At 32.8% G+C, this 15,780-nt stretch overlaps 1 protein-coding gene across 1 annotated transcript; it reads left to right on the plus strand.

The window, feature by feature from the left end:
• Positions 1–960: 960 nt before the first annotated feature.
• Positions 961–15,060, plus strand: LOC143608430 (serine carboxypeptidase-like 13). The gene is made up of 15 exons (XM_077083473.1): positions 961–1,120; positions 1,512–1,657; positions 3,253–3,314; positions 4,129–4,251; positions 10,685–10,787; positions 12,123–12,160; positions 12,316–12,417; positions 12,503–12,589; positions 12,677–12,751; positions 13,370–13,441; positions 13,508–13,656; positions 13,756–13,869; positions 13,965–14,019; positions 14,227–14,301; positions 14,977–15,060. Exons 1-15 carry the CDS (start codon positions 996–998, stop codon positions 15,058–15,060), a joined length of 1,410 nt encoding a protein of 469 aa, XP_076939588.1. The 5' UTR covers positions 961–995.
• Positions 15,061–15,780: the final 720 nt, after the last annotated feature.

Consider the following 15,780-nt stretch of genomic DNA (forward strand, 5'->3'; position numbering starts at 1 on the left):
TAAAACGTTAAAGCTTAAAACCTAATTAAAATATTTAGGCATAAATCCTAAAACATTCAAGGTTAAAACACATCACTCAAAACTCATAATTGATCAATTGAAGCTTTAAATTGATGAGTAATTGGATCGATTTCAAGGTTAATAGATCAATCAGGTTAAGCAATTTATATTTCAATTTGTCAATTTGATTAACTGATATGTGAACAACGATTAATGGTTGTAACGGAAGAAAATGTTGTTCACGACAATAGACGATGGTCGCGACGATGGACATAATCGTTGGACGGTGACCGATTACTGAACGGTGATGGTGAAGGTGGGCGGAATCGATGAGCAGAGGTGGACAAAGATCGGCTTACGTACATAGTTGTGATTTTAGGGTTAACGTGGTTATTGAAAATCGACATTCCAGAGTGTCGCGTACATAAATGATTAATGTATCAAATCATTTATCTGTATATATGTGTGTGTACCAACCATATATACATATAAAATAAAGAGTTCCACAGTTTCCTAAATTTTTAGTTTCCCTATATATCGATTAATAAGTATAAGCAATAAATGAGACGAGACCCATTTGAGCGTGAGTTTGAACAATTACTGATGATCCAAGCTCGAGTTTTTACCAAATCTTAAAATGAGTCTAGCTTAAGCTCTCTAAGTTAACCGAATATATCTGTAATTTTTGCGAGCTCATTTTTTTTATTCTCCTAGATCATCGGTGCACATGTAAACAAGATACTCTACCAACTGACTACAACCCTTGGTCTTTCTAATACATACTCTATTATTTGTCAGATGGTCTGGAACTTTGGATGGTATCATGATAAATAAAAGTGATCACAATTACCATTTTTTCAACTGTACATTTTTGTTACGGGACATTTATTAGGAGCATATCATTTTTTGTTTGTACACGTAAGTTATTTTCTATAAATATCATCTAATGAGACTCGAAAGGCTTAGAAGAGACACCAAAGGAGTTTTCCAAAACCATGTTAAGATATTTTGTTTTCGTTCTCATCGTTCATTCGTTGTTGATACTTCAATCACATTCAAAATCAATTATCAAGAAACTTCCTGGATATTCCGGTGATCTTCCTTTCAAGTTTGAAACTGGGTAAACATCATGCATATTTGTATTTTATTCCCTGTTTTTTGAACACTCTATCCGATAGATTTTATACTTATCCTTCCTATAGCTAAATGAATACCAAGAAAATGATAAATAAACATCATTAAATAACAACTCTGTCTTTGGACGATTCTTCGATCAAGAAAACCGTTTTATTCTGAAGTTTCCAAATAGCCTACCACACAACAAAAATAATCGCTTAATATAAGATTTTAGTTGTTTCGCTAATATGTGTGTATGCATATACATACACTGATACACACACACATATATACACACACACACGTATATGTACGTTTATGGGACTAACCTTTTGATATATGACATATGTGTGCATATGTTCTTCTAATTGAACCGTATATATTTTGTATGGAAGTTATATGGGAATAGGAGAGAAGGAAGAGATTCAATTCTCATACTATTTTGTTGAGTCAATGAGAAATCCAAAAGAAGACCCGCTTATATATTATATTTCGGGTGGCCCTGGGGCTTCTGGTTTACTTTCCTTTATGGATGAAATAGGTATGCTCGATCATCTGCCATTTTCATAATTATATATATCATCCTTTTATAAGTTACTGTTAATCACTAAACAATAAACATAGATGAAATATATAAATGAACGCATGTCAAGCACATAAGTAATCTTGCAGGTCATTTGTGTGTTTGCATCAGACTTCATTCAACTTAAACTAGCAAAATACATCACGTGTTACGGCAAGGTTGACACTGGTTACGCATGTGACCAATGGTGTTTATTACACATATATATTTTGTAACGATTATTATTATATGCAAATAGTCGTCCTAGCTACTTGTGCTTTTTTGTATATGAAATTAGGATATACGGAGTTATACATATGAAAAAAAATGATTGTTCTAAGAAGATCCATTACCTATATGTGTGTTTATATTAAAGAGGTGCCTACGTGATACGGTGGGGAATACAACACACTAACAGAAACACTGACGGTTTTAAAGGTTTAACAAAAGTTATCATTTAATGGTAAAAACGAATTTGTGACTTTAACAAACAGAAATTCATTGTTTACACAGTTAGATTTTACTGAAATCTCGCTATTAATAGTTGTCGTAACTATAAAACTAAAGTTGTATTTTAATTAATTTGTGGTATTTATATTTAAAGTTGATTTTTACTCGGTGCTTCGCCAACACACGCATGAAATTTTGATTAACTCATTATTGAGAAAAATAAAAAATATTATTAAGGAAATAAAGTATTTTAAAATAATATGAGTGTTAAAAGAAAGTTGTTTAATATGTAAATAGCTTAAGACTAGTACTTAAGAGTAGATGTTATGTGAAACTTTGAATTACTTAATAAATAAATTCACTCTCAAGGGATATACACAATGTTTCATGGATGAGTTGTACATTATAATCCATAACTCAATCTTAAATAAATTTACATTTAATGTAAAAAAAATATAAAATTAAGTACATCTTAACAATATATTCCGAATAATTGACGGTGTAGAAACATGAAATGAATCTGACCTGATCCATGACGATGTTCCCCGGTCTTCGAGATAAGCGAACCACGACTCGATCTTCTTCTCCGGTAGCTTAAGATCTGCAATGGTTTTTGGGGGTGTGGAGGTGACTGCTAAGAAATCTCAAGGATCTCTTGTTTACAGACACAAAAATGGTTATGGTGGTGGCTCTTATTGAGAACAACCAACCCCTAATAAGGAGGTGGAAACCTCCTTATATAGGGAGCCTCATGGCCACCATCATGGTACCTTAATGGGCCTAGCCCAGTTAGGGTTACCTCCACAAAACCCCCTCAGCCCAATAATATTGTATTAGCCCATATAATAAAACAAGCCAAACATAATAAATTAAGGTCGTAAGCCGGGTTTAGTACCATACCCCTACAGACGGGATGTACGAAATTATTCCTAATTTAAAAGATATAAGACTACTGGTTCGTATACATGATTACAGGTAAGGAGGTAAAAGTGTAAATACTCTTTCGCTATCTAAACGAGATGGTGTCATGGCATAAAAGACAAATTTGCCCTCCAAAAATTTATAATTACTAAAATTATAATTTGTAGCTAATAGCCTAATACATTGTTTTCTTGTATGTGTAGGCCCACTTAGCTTAAATAAGGACAATCTCACATTAGCTTTGAATCCAAACGCTTGGACACAGGTTTAAATTATGGATTAATCTGGTTTAAATTATGGATTAATCTAATTCAACGGTAACTAAAGTTTAAACTCGTTTTAATCAGGTCATTGATAAAATATTTTGTCCAAATCAGTTATTTAAGTTAGCCTTTTTGTTTCAATAATAGATATTTTATCTGTATAACAAGTTATTTAGTTTTTTTTTTCTATTTCAAACATTTTGACATTGCATAATATTTATTTAAAAATTTAAAAAATAATTTTTAAATTGAGAAAAAATTGCAAAAAAAAATGTAAAAACCCACCATTTTTAAGTTACGTTTTTAATAAAAAAAACATCATATGTTTTTTTAAGTTTTGGAAAAATACTTAGGTAAAAATCAAATTTTAAATAGTAGAATGAAACTTTAAAATGATGATGTAAAAACGTAACCTAAGTATTTTTCCAAAACTTAAAAAAAAGCTGATGTTTTTTTTATAAAAAAAAACATAACTTAAAAGAATGGTAGTTTTTTGACTCTTTTTTTTTTCAATTTATTGAAATTTAAAAATTAATTTCTGCAATTTGTAAATAAATATTATGCAATGTCCAATAATTTGGGAAAAAAACCTAGATAACCAGCTATCCATGTAAAATATCTAAGATTGAAACAAAAAAAAACTTCAATAACCGTATTGGAACACGATATTTTATCAGTGACCTGATTGAAACAATTTTAAAACTTAGTTACTATTATATAGAGTAATTCCTCACATTACTTTACATTAATTCAATTATCAAGTAAATGTGATATTTATTTAATCTGTTGGGCATATTGTTTCATGTAATTTTATAGATGGCGAACATCATATTCGTGGATATGCCTGCTGGTACCGGCTTTTCCTACGCCAAAACCGAAGAAGGGTGGATTAGCAGTGATACTATTCTAGCTTCCCAAGCTACCGAATTTATTAAAAAGGTTTTAGTGATCTATGTGGCTCAGTTTAGGGTTAAACCTAACAGAAACCCAAGTTTCTTTTTTTTTTTTAATGTTTGTTTTGGTTTTTCTCGGGTTTGAATTTGGGTTAGTTTTCGCTGTTACATTTGGGTTTGAAATATGGGTGGTTGAAAAAATTGGCCAGAAAGTATCAAAATTTGTTAACCACCTATTAATTAATTTACGTGAAACTTTTGATCCAACATAATAAATTTGGAACGAAAATCTATCAAACAAATATACAAACAAGTTTCGTAGATCGACTTTATAATATTCAAAAGTATTACTTGGTCCCATACCAGATTACTCGACGTTTCGATTATTTCCATCTTGTTCGGGTTTAATCGACATCCTTAGTCAAGAGTAAGCATCAATTGGTTTGGTTTTGGAACCAAGCATAACCAAAATCGAACAGCCCGTTGTTAGTTTGGGTCGGTTATTTCGTTTTTGTCAGGGTTTTTTTGTTATTGTTAATCGGTTTTCAGCTCACTAAAAAAAACATATCATGGAAGTCTAAAACGTTACAAATTGTCTAGTCATCCAACGCATTTGGAATACTATAAAAATGTAAAAACTTATATAAAATATTCTCACACGCTTCATTTCATTTTAGAAAACATTTCCAAATAGTAATATCATTTTATATTTCTTTTTCTTTTTCACGATCATTTTGTGTATTGTAATATCATATTAAATTATTAATGCCTTATATATACAGGGGAAAGTTAACATACAAATAAAAATAATGTGCTAAACGTGAGTATCAAGTAGAGTAATTATATATACAATTAGAGTAATTACACAATTACTCTATTATGTAATTACATAATTACTCTACTTGAATATATAATTACTTTACGTGATTCTCACGTTTAGCAGGTTAATTTCATTTGTATTTGATCCAAATCATATATATACATAACTAGCTTTTATCCCCCATATTACGAGGTTATTTCACATTATTTGTTTATAATATATATATATATATATATATATATATATATATATTAGGATTTTAATTTGATTTATTATAACGAAGTTAATAATATACTTAAGATTTAATGATAAAATGGTTTCACAAATAAATGAGATGTTATAACATGAATTTAAGCTATCAGGGTTTGGTGAGACCTATGACCCGTTTTTTTTTACTATAAATTTGTCTCTTTATTATAAAAAATATATATTTTAAAAAACGGATATTAGTTTTTAGTATATCATTATTTTATAGGATTTTCATATCAAATATTTGATGAGATTAATTTTTAATATAATGAGATGTAATAACCCGTTTAAGGGCTATCTGGTTTAGTGAGACCTATACCCGTGAATCGAGTCAAATGCATGAGAAACCTTCATTTACAAATAAAACAATCTGATAGCTTGAGAGAATTTTTTGACCCGTGTACATGAAATTTGTTAAATGATAAAATTAAATAATGTCTGTTAATTGAAATAAAGAAACAACATGTAAAGGTAAAAAAGAAATGAAATATATAATACAAAGTACAACAACAAAAGGTGTAGAATCTCAAACTTATAAATTTGAGAAAATCTTTTTACATATATCATTTAATGTTTTATCATTATAAGTATTTTCATCATCATCATCAAATATTAATATCTTAGGCCATGTCGGTTAGTTACCCTAAATAATACAATATATAGTGTCCATAGGAAAACAAAAGTGGAAATTAAAAGAACAAACCAACCATAAAAAAATGTTCTTAGCTATTTTCTAGGTGTTTAACTTTCATATTTCTAATTGTTTGATTTTCAATTAATATTTTGCTTTAGTTAATAACTATTTTATAACCGATTGTCAAAATAGATTTGACCCGTAGATGGCTATGATAATGAGATATGAGAAAGAGAATACTATGAGAGAAAATTGACTATTTTATAAAACAACTGTCAAAATGCTTTTAACTCATGATCAATTGATAACTAGGATTAATGTGATTACATATTAGGATACTATGAGAGAAAATTATGCTAGAATCGATCAATGTGAGCTTGACACCTAATTCATAGAAATTTTATTTTATTAAAAGAGTAAGATAAGATTAAGAAAAAACATTAGTTGACTGAAACCGACCAAATTAACGTCAAGTTATCGCCTCAGTGCACGAAAATGCATGCGTTTTACCACCATTTGGTTTTTACTAATTGAATAAATGTCGTTTTAAGTATTTTATTTTCATATATAGTAGTCTTTTTATATGTTAATTTGACGAATTTATTTTTTGGGTTTTAACGCTCTGGTTTTACCAACGTTGTTTGTATTGTAATGAACAAAATTGATACTGCCTGAATTCACGTCGACTCACTGTTATAACGCTCGGGTTTTACGAACGCCCGAGTTTTACCGACTTAATAAATATGTTTATGTTTTGTTATAATACGTTATACGAGTGCCGCTAGTTTTTTTATTTTAAAATATGTTAGTTTGATGAATTTATTTTTTAGATTTAGTTTCGCTATCGTAACAAACGTAGCCAATACCGACCAAATTCACGTTAACTCAACGCTGCAACACGCAGTGAAAACCAACCGTTTTTACCGCACAACACGCAGGTAAATTACTTTTTATATAGTATCGGATTGCCAGAGTTGGGTTATATATATTTTAATAAGTTTAAATAATTTAAAATGAAAAAGTTGTAAAAAGTTTTGAAATACATGAAGATTTGAATCTTTTAAATATAGCTTTTATACAGTTATTAAAGTTTTATATATGTTCATTAAGAGTTTTTATAACGTTAAAACTTTTAGTCATAAAATGAGTTTATTTCTAAAGTAAATTTGAATAAAATACGATTTAAGAAAAAGCCAAAAAAATTGAGGGCCTAAAAGTTAATGTCCAAACCCCCGAAAAAACATCCTTAAAAACCATTGGGAAAAAAAGATTTTAATTAACTGTGGTCCATACGCATTTTTGCAATGACAATTGGTGTTGTAATGGACAGTTTGTGTTCACTCGTCACCAACACTTACGTAAGCATTAGTTATAATAATATTAGTTAACCATATCCAATTAATTATTACCGTTAAATAAGAGCCGGTATTTATGTCTTTTTTACTCGGTGTACAAGACGGTTGTTCTAGGGAGGCAAAACAGTACACCATGTATTGTTATTTTAATGCATGGCAACTCTCCAACGTACTATTCCTTCCATCAACTTTGAGTTTACACATACATAAATCATCATGTTTCGGATATGAGTTTTCACCGACATATATCATCTCGCTTCGTTTAAGTTTTCCATGACGTGATTGAAGATTCATGGCATGATGGCAACCATAGTATCTAATTAAAGAGAAAATATTCAATGAACAATTGAATTGAAATCAATCAGAAGAACATGCATGGTCTTGTCTCTTGTGTCTTTAATTATAGTAATGATGCTAAATATCAGGACCGGCTCAACGAATTTGGAGGCCTAAATCAAAACTAGATTTTGTGGTCTTTTTATGACAATTGTTAAGAAAATATTTTTTTGTTTATTACAAGCTTTGAACTTATAACTTATATTTTAGTAACAACCAAGCCTACCCACCACACTAATACTTGACTTTGAATTTAATTTACCTATTATAATATATCTATATATAATATTTTTTTGGACTTGGAGGCCTTAATTAAGTGTGGGTCTAAAGCCCTAACTTGTTTTCGATGTCCCACGAGCCACCCCTGCTAAACACTTATGTTTGACCGATCGAATCAGGAAGTGCAAGGGCGAATCCAGTGTTGGGCAAGGGGAGTGTAGCTGTGTAGACACCCACTCAAATACCTAGTTTATGTTATAAAGTTCTAATATATTAAGCAAAATGACTCATGTGCCCCTTCCTTACCTTTTTCGGTGTCTCAAACCCAATCTTTTGAGCTTAACTTTTCAAATAAATTTTATTTTGTTTTGAAAAATGACAATTAAGCCTGAATTTCTTAATTGTCTAACCAAATTATAAATTGAAAATATGGAATCTACAAGTTATACAAGAGTGAGAGATGAAAAGGTTTTCACATCACGTATATGCCGTTGTTCATTTTTTTTTTGTGATTTCGGATTCTTGTTTTTATAATGGTACGAATATGCTTATCAATTGTTTACATTTTTTTATTTTGATTTCCGTTGGTTTCATTTTGATTGATTGTTTGCGTGTTCTTTGAAATTTAAAAGGCATGAGATTTTTGTTGTCATTTGAGGAACGGTGATTTTGGTTTTATTTCTAAAACAATCTAGTTAATTTAGAGTCAATATAAACATTATAATAATTAGACCGAAATATGAATTTATTCAGAGTATCATTTTTTAATGGTTAATAATTTTACAACAAATGATAAAAAAAAACACTTATATGTATGTACGTATGAGGCTATAATTGATCGTTTTCAAAACATAAATTCACGTAAATGTCAATTGTAATATGTATTTTGTTTATTATGTTTAATGAATTTTGTTGCTTAAATTTATATACATAGTTTATTTAATGTAACTTTTTTATTCGCCCCATTTTGGTTTGACCCGACCCATCTTTGGTTGACCCGTTTCATTTTGACCAAACCCGTTCTAGGTTAACTTTTATGGCACCCACTGACTAAAACTTCTGGATCCGCCAATCAACTTAAAATAAAAAAATGTAAAAAGACTAATAGAGTCTCAGAGGATCTTACTATAGTTGCAACTTGCGAGACAATAGAGTAGAGTATTTTGCCGGAAGGTTTGTAGGTAGGTCACACTGGATGAGCTTTAAGCTTTTAAATGGTGGTGGAGGCTATTCTTCGAAGGGTTGAAGATTGTGTGGGATCAAAGAGTGGAAAAAAGGGTTCAAATTACTATTAAAATTTATGTGAAAGAATACCAAAAGCCTTTCATACTACGGTGAAAAGACGGGTTTACTCTTAATTTAACGATGAAAATTAATAGAGTTAGTGATTTGATAATATTGACAACAATTGGGAAACCTCAGGAGTCCAAGTGCAAAAAAAAAAACACTTTTTGGATGAAAGTCGTGTGGCTATAGAGTCCAAGAATGACCCTAGCAACCTTTCTAATCGGGTTTCAAGACCTACATATCTTTTGAGATGTTTATATAATTATATGACAGAATTACAAATTTTGTCCTTTAAAAAAAGCCAAATTACGGTTCGTGTCCTTTTTTTAGTTTCCTTACAGGCGGTGTACTTTAAACTTTTTTTTTCTACACGTTATGTCCTTTACGCTAACTGGGTTAGAAAAACTCAGTTAAATGCCCTCACGTGAGGCGCATGTGAGGGCATTTTTGTCTTTTCGTCTACCCTGCAACTTCTTCTTCCTCTTTCTTCTTCATTTTCCTTTCTCAACTTCCCATCATCTTCACACCTACCAAATTACACGCTCAATTACACATAGTAACACGCTCAATTACAGTATTCAGTTCGTAATTGTTACTAGAAACTGCTGCAATGGCTTCACCGTCGGAACTGCTGTCGAAGTGGCAAGAGAAGCAGCCGGTTAATCAAACGATGTATCGAACGAAGAAGATATACTTCTCAGGAAACGCTACTAGAATCGTACTTCAAAACGAGAATGGACCGTGTCCTCTTATAGCCATTTGTAATCCTCTATAACTCTTTTACAGTTTTCTAGGGCTTCATAATTGCTGAAATTAGTTCGTTAATTACGAATTGATCGTTAATTTCGTTGTTATTTACCTAATTTGGCACTCAGTTTGCGATTAATTATCTAATTCCTCAATTAGCACTCAAATTGACGGTTATTCATTCTTTAATTAGTAATTAGGTTGAATTTTAATGTTTTAACTGTAATCTGAATTGGATTGTGTTATGTTAAAGATCGATTACACGATTATTGATTGTATTAATTAATTACTTAATTTAACAGTGTTCTGTAGTAATTAGGTCGAATTGTAACATTCTTTTTACAGAATTAGGGAAAGATGACTATTGATTCAACTGTAATCTCAACTTCAGATTTCTTGAGATTTTATATTACTGTTATTGATTGAAGTTTGAAATCTATGTTGATTACCTAATTTAACTGTAATCTGTACTTTAGATTTCTTCAGTAATTAACTTGATTGCATATTACTGTATCGATTGAATTTTGGAGTCTATGTTAGGCAACATCCTGTTGCTGAGAGGCACATATAATCTGAAGGATCAAACTCACGTATCAGAGGCACAATGAAGAAGAAAGAGGAAGAAGAAGTCGCAGGGTAGACGAAAAGACAAAAATGTAAAGGACATAACGTGTAGAAAAAAAAGTTTAAAGTACACCGCCTGCAAGGAAACTAAAAAAAGGACACGAACCGTAATTTGGCTTTTTTTAAAGGACAAAATTTGTAATTCTGTCTAATTATATTACACTTTTTTGGATTGTTATACCCATTTTGTGTTTTGTCTAACGAACAGTTTTTGATCGATCATCCTACGTTTTTGCGGAATCCATTATACATATCAGGAATTTCTTATGTAGGGCTCATCATTCCCAGAGTTGCATTAGATTTATATGAAGGTAATTATGGCATGTGATATTATTTGCTTTATTTCATTAATGCATGGCACATAAAGTTTGAGTGAACTTGGATTTATTTTATATAATTTACTATAAAACGATTACAATAAAGTGGTAGGCAAATGGGCAACAAGCTGCGCCGCAACCCCTTTTAAATAGCAAAGCCAATCCTGCTAAAAACGAAGCTTTGGGACCTAGAAGCTGAAGAGGTTCCGTGTACGACGCGCTGAACCCTACTAAAAAACTTCACAGCCTCTGGAGCCAGAAAACCAAATGTATCAAAGGCAAATGGTAGAAAGACATGTTGATTATCTAAACAAGCTTTCTCGTGTTTAACAACTTTGCCCGATTCAGCCTTCAACGCAGCCTGACCCACAACAAACCCATGGTCCCTGAGCCCAACAAGAGGAGACACTCCTGTAAGATCCACATAGGCGTGTTTCCCCCCTGCCCACCCGAACACAAGAATATCAGCTGGTCGTAAAGTAGACCTTCCTTCAAGAGGATCCGTGAGAAAGTTAACAGGGGCCTCCTTTTTAGCAGAAATCCCTGCCCGTTTAAGAACATCACACAGAACATCCCTAACCAGATCATGTCTGTATTTAAAGCCAGGTAATTCTTTGCAATGCACCGCATGGTCACCAAAAGAATCCAAACAGACCTTGCGACAAATTGGGCAAGGTTCATCCGTCGGGAACATATGGATCATTAACCGGTACTTAAGGATAGCCCGATACTCCAAACCCGACATACGTTGGCCTAATCCTTCAACGGGGATGGCCGTTAGAAAATCCTGAGCCCGAGGAGCCCGAAGGCATTCAAACACCTCCTTTTGGCGAGGGGATAGATCAAACTTCACTTCTAAACTCTTAACGATTCCACTAAATAAGGCACTCGCCACAACATGTTGGGTTTTAGGGGGGGCGGTGTCCTTATTAGAGAACCCGCTAAGATCAAAATCTGGAAGTGAAGTACGTAAACGATCCATCGCACACCCATAATCAGAGTCCAACCCATAAATATCACAACCCCGAAGAATATGGTCTTGCAAACACCACGACTGTGCTCTCGAAGCCACAAAAGCATTTGTAGATACATCCTTGGCCGAACAGAGACCCAACCCCCCATAACGGGTCGGAAGTGATGCTAACCTCCATTGGAGATCCCCAAAGAACGGACCTCCACAAACCACGATGTCCTCAATCGCCCTTCGAAGACCATTGTCAAATATAGAAACAGTTTCCCCCACATATATAGGTTGACACGTTCTCAAACCGAACAAAAGCTTGGCGACTCCCATACATGAGCGAAGCAAAAGAAGCTCGCATTTTACAGGTAATGAGCGTGGAGATCAACCGCAATTCAACATTCAAGTAAATCATTAAACCTTCTAAACTTTACTTTATTCCAAGAGTTCATTATTGTGTGTTTAAAGGATTAGAACTTAGTATAAATGATTTACAAAGATTATATTTTTACAATAAGCTATAAATGTTTAATTTGCAGACTTTTGTTATAAAACATGCAGGGCTACACTATTTGCAGTCCTCTAACCGATAAGTTCAAGGATTTCAATTCAAGACTTGAATATGCTCATCGTGTGGGACTCATATCATATGAAGTTCATAAGGTGATATAACTACTTTAGTAAATTGTAAAGATTAAAAAGACCAAGTCAGATCACTAAGTATTATGTATTACAATTTTATTTGTAGTCCGCCACAGAAAATTGTCATGGTAATTATGTAAATACCAATTCTGCCAATACGATATGCGCAAACAGTCTGCAAAGATATGAAGAGGTGAGCTTAATTATGAATATATACAAGTATCAAAACATACAAAATTGGTGTTCATGATATAATTATGCTAGATGCTTCGACTTGCAGTGCACACGCCGTATTAATGTCGAAAACATTTTGGATCCTTTCTGCGACGAAAATGATCCCACGCTAGATTGTGAAGTAACTCATCGCTCTCTCTCATCTTATTATTTTTGTTTTCCTTTTCTTTACTTTTTGTCTAAGGCACATCATGAAAATATTACCGTCTATATAGATATTTACATGATATTTATACTGATAACAAGTGTGAAGGAAAGCAGGTTATCTAATTTCTGGGTAATTTTATAGTTATCCAATAACTAATTAAAGGCTAAACCTAGTTGGCCTAGTTAAAAGTGTTAATATAACACCAAATTATGTGGTGTTTTGTGTTAATGACTTAATGTGTTAAGAGTTTTGTTCATCTAGCTATTTCACACATGAAATATATAACTAGTTCTGAAAGATTAGCTAGGTACCGAGTCTACGATTAGCTAGGTACCTTGTTTAGTTGTAGGTATACAACATACTTATGCATATTTAGTAACCTCAGTTTTGAACTTTTCGAAGTCCAACTACTTTGATTACAAATAATAAAACAGGAGTTCGAAGGTGTGACCAATAGTAATGTGTGATTTATGTTTTCACTCAAAAAGGGTTGCCATAGACACATTTCTTTACATAAAGTTTATATATAATTCGGGTTTTTGTGCATTTACAAATATAACAAAACTAAAGCTTTCGTTTAATTACTTTCAGAGAGATTACAGGAAGGCCCTAAATAAATGGGCGAACATCGACGCTGTACAACAAGCTCTCAATATTCGCCAAGTACGTAATCTTATATATATTTGAACTATTATTGTTATTAATTCAATAATATTATAATTTTATCAGGGAAAAGTTGAAAAATGGGAGGTGATCAACTATACCTTGCATTACCAACAAGATAAGAATGACACAATCTTTTACTCTTATGACATTTTTAGTAGTTTCTCCTATCATAAGAAACTTTCTAGTAAAAGCTGTCGAGCTTTGATCTATAGGTAATTTAACATTACCCTCTTACCCGGAAGATAATTATCATTTTATATATTTGGTTATATGTGTGCATACAATTGATTTTGCCGCCTTGTAATTGACAGTGGTGATCATGATTTAACATTTCCATACGTTGGCGTTGAGCAATGGATAACTTCTCTAAATCTGGATGTTGAGGTTCCATGGATACCGTTCTATGTTGACGATCAAGTTGGAGGGTGAGATTGTGTTCCATTCACTAAAGAACACTGAAATTATAACTTGTTTTATATTGATGTTATTGAGAAGTTATTCTTCAATTTTTCTTATGCAGGTACGAAACAAAATATGCAAAAAACAATTATTCATTGACATTTGTTACTGTTAAGGTGAGAAAAATCATCATCAGTTCATTATTGTCTCCTATTGAACCTATTGAATTTAGTTTATTATATTTTAAAATCATATAAATGAGCCTAAACAATTACTGTCTGAGAAAATGAAAACATATTATGTAGCATGCATTTTTCTAAAACCTTGTATATGTATGATGTAGATTTATATATACATGTTTTAATGCATCTGGATGTTTACAGGGAGCAGGACATTCAATTGCAGTTTACAAGCCTAAAGAAGCTTGGGTATTGGCACAAAGGTGGTTTACGTCACCAGTGACGGATTTAGAATTTTTTTTTATCTGGTTCGCTATTTTAAGATGCTCTAAATATATAAGAACGCGTATAAAAAAATTGGGTCGGGTTGACGATTCGGATTGGTTTAACGGTTCGGGTCAAGAAAGATTAATCATATAATAAAAAACGATATAATAACTAAAAAACATCATCATTAGAAACTAAAAAAACACGGGACTTAAAAACGATAATCTTTCGAAATAAAAAAAAAACTAACCTTATAGTTGTTCTTTACGAGTTTTCATCTTTTGAAAGCGTTGCATTACATCTTCGATCGAAACTTGTAGTAAAAACTCTCTTTCAATGTAGCAAATGCAAGAATCATTCATGTACCCGTCACCCATCCTATTACGTAGTTCCGTCTTCACATGCTTCATTGAAGAAAAACTTCTTTCAACACTAGCCGTTGCAACCGGTAGAACTAGTGACAATTTTATTAAACGATAAACCAACGGATAATCAATGTGTTTTCTTGTTTCCACCATCATTTTTGCAAGATCACTTACCCCTTTAAGATTGTCAAACCTCGAATCTTCTTTCACATTAGCAATGTAGTGGCCAAGTTAGCAAAATCTCGTTGCGGGAAATTATGCCCAATAGGTTGACATGGCCCTCTTAGCAAATATGTTCTTCTAATTTCATCTTTTTGATTAGGATGATATGATGAAATCGGCTTTCGATCTGAAGGATCCCATGGAAGATCATCCAATTCGACTCTTGCCAGATTATTACTACTAGATGGTGAAGGGTCTCGTGGCCTTCTCGATAAAAAACGGTCCATAATCTATCAAATTTAAGTTCTGTAAAAGCAAAAATAAAATTCAAAGCCCTAAAAAACTAACATCTTTTTTGAACACTCAATCATCAAAAGTCTCATTCTAACGAACTACAAAAGGGGCGGGATTCGGGAACGCACCTGAACGCGGAGGCCGGACTGCCGGAGGGTATCGGACTATCGGTGAGACGGCGACGGCGAGTTTCTGGTGTGACTGTGTGACTGTGAGTGTCGGAGTCGTCACCGTCGGCGAACGCGGAGGCCGGAGGATGTGTATTGTGGATTTAGGGTTTTTAATTTGTGGGAGCTACAGATGGAATTGGAGATTTGGAGGTGGTCGGCGTCTGTCTGTGTGACTGTGAGGTGGTCGGCGTCTCGGCGAGTTTCTTTCTCTACGGTAGAGGTGGACAGACAGACAGTGAGGGAAATTGGGGGTGTTTAGGGTTTTTAAGAAAGGTTTATAAGGGTAATAGAGCACAAAAGAAAAAGGCAAAAAAAAATAAGGTTGTGTCTTGTGTGAGACTCGAACCCGGGTCTGCACTCAAACACAATGCACGCCTTGCCACTAAGCCAGTATATGTTTTATGTATATATTTGAAACGAATTATATATATGGTTCAGCCCAGAAACACATGGTTCGCTAAAAAAGTCGCTATTAAATGCTCCACTACGGTTCGAAAAAC

Source organism: Bidens hawaiensis, unplaced genomic scaffold (assembly GCF_021521415.1).
Source record: "Bidens hawaiensis isolate Kalapana, Puna unplaced genomic scaffold, B.hawaiensis_p1.1 tig00419365_1, whole genome shotgun sequence".
In the NCBI taxonomy this organism is placed as follows: domain Eukaryota; kingdom Viridiplantae; phylum Streptophyta; class Magnoliopsida; order Asterales; family Asteraceae; genus Bidens; species Bidens hawaiensis.

What these genes read in the sequence shown, in the direction of transcription:
- LOC143608430 (XM_077083473.1), top strand. Translation starts at nt 996, where the DNA reads ATGTTAAGATATTTTGTTTTCGTTCTCATCGTTCATTCGTTGTTGATA. An exon ending in ATCCCACGCTAGATTGTGAA is followed by an intron (nt 12,752 to 13,369) that starts GTAACTCATCGC and finishes AATTACTTTCAG; the next exon opens with AGAGATTACAGGAAGGCCCT. An exon ending in TGACATTTGTTACTGTTAAG is followed by an intron (nt 14,020 to 14,226) that starts GTGAGAAAAATC and finishes GGATGTTTACAG; the next exon opens with GGAGCAGGACATTCAATTGC.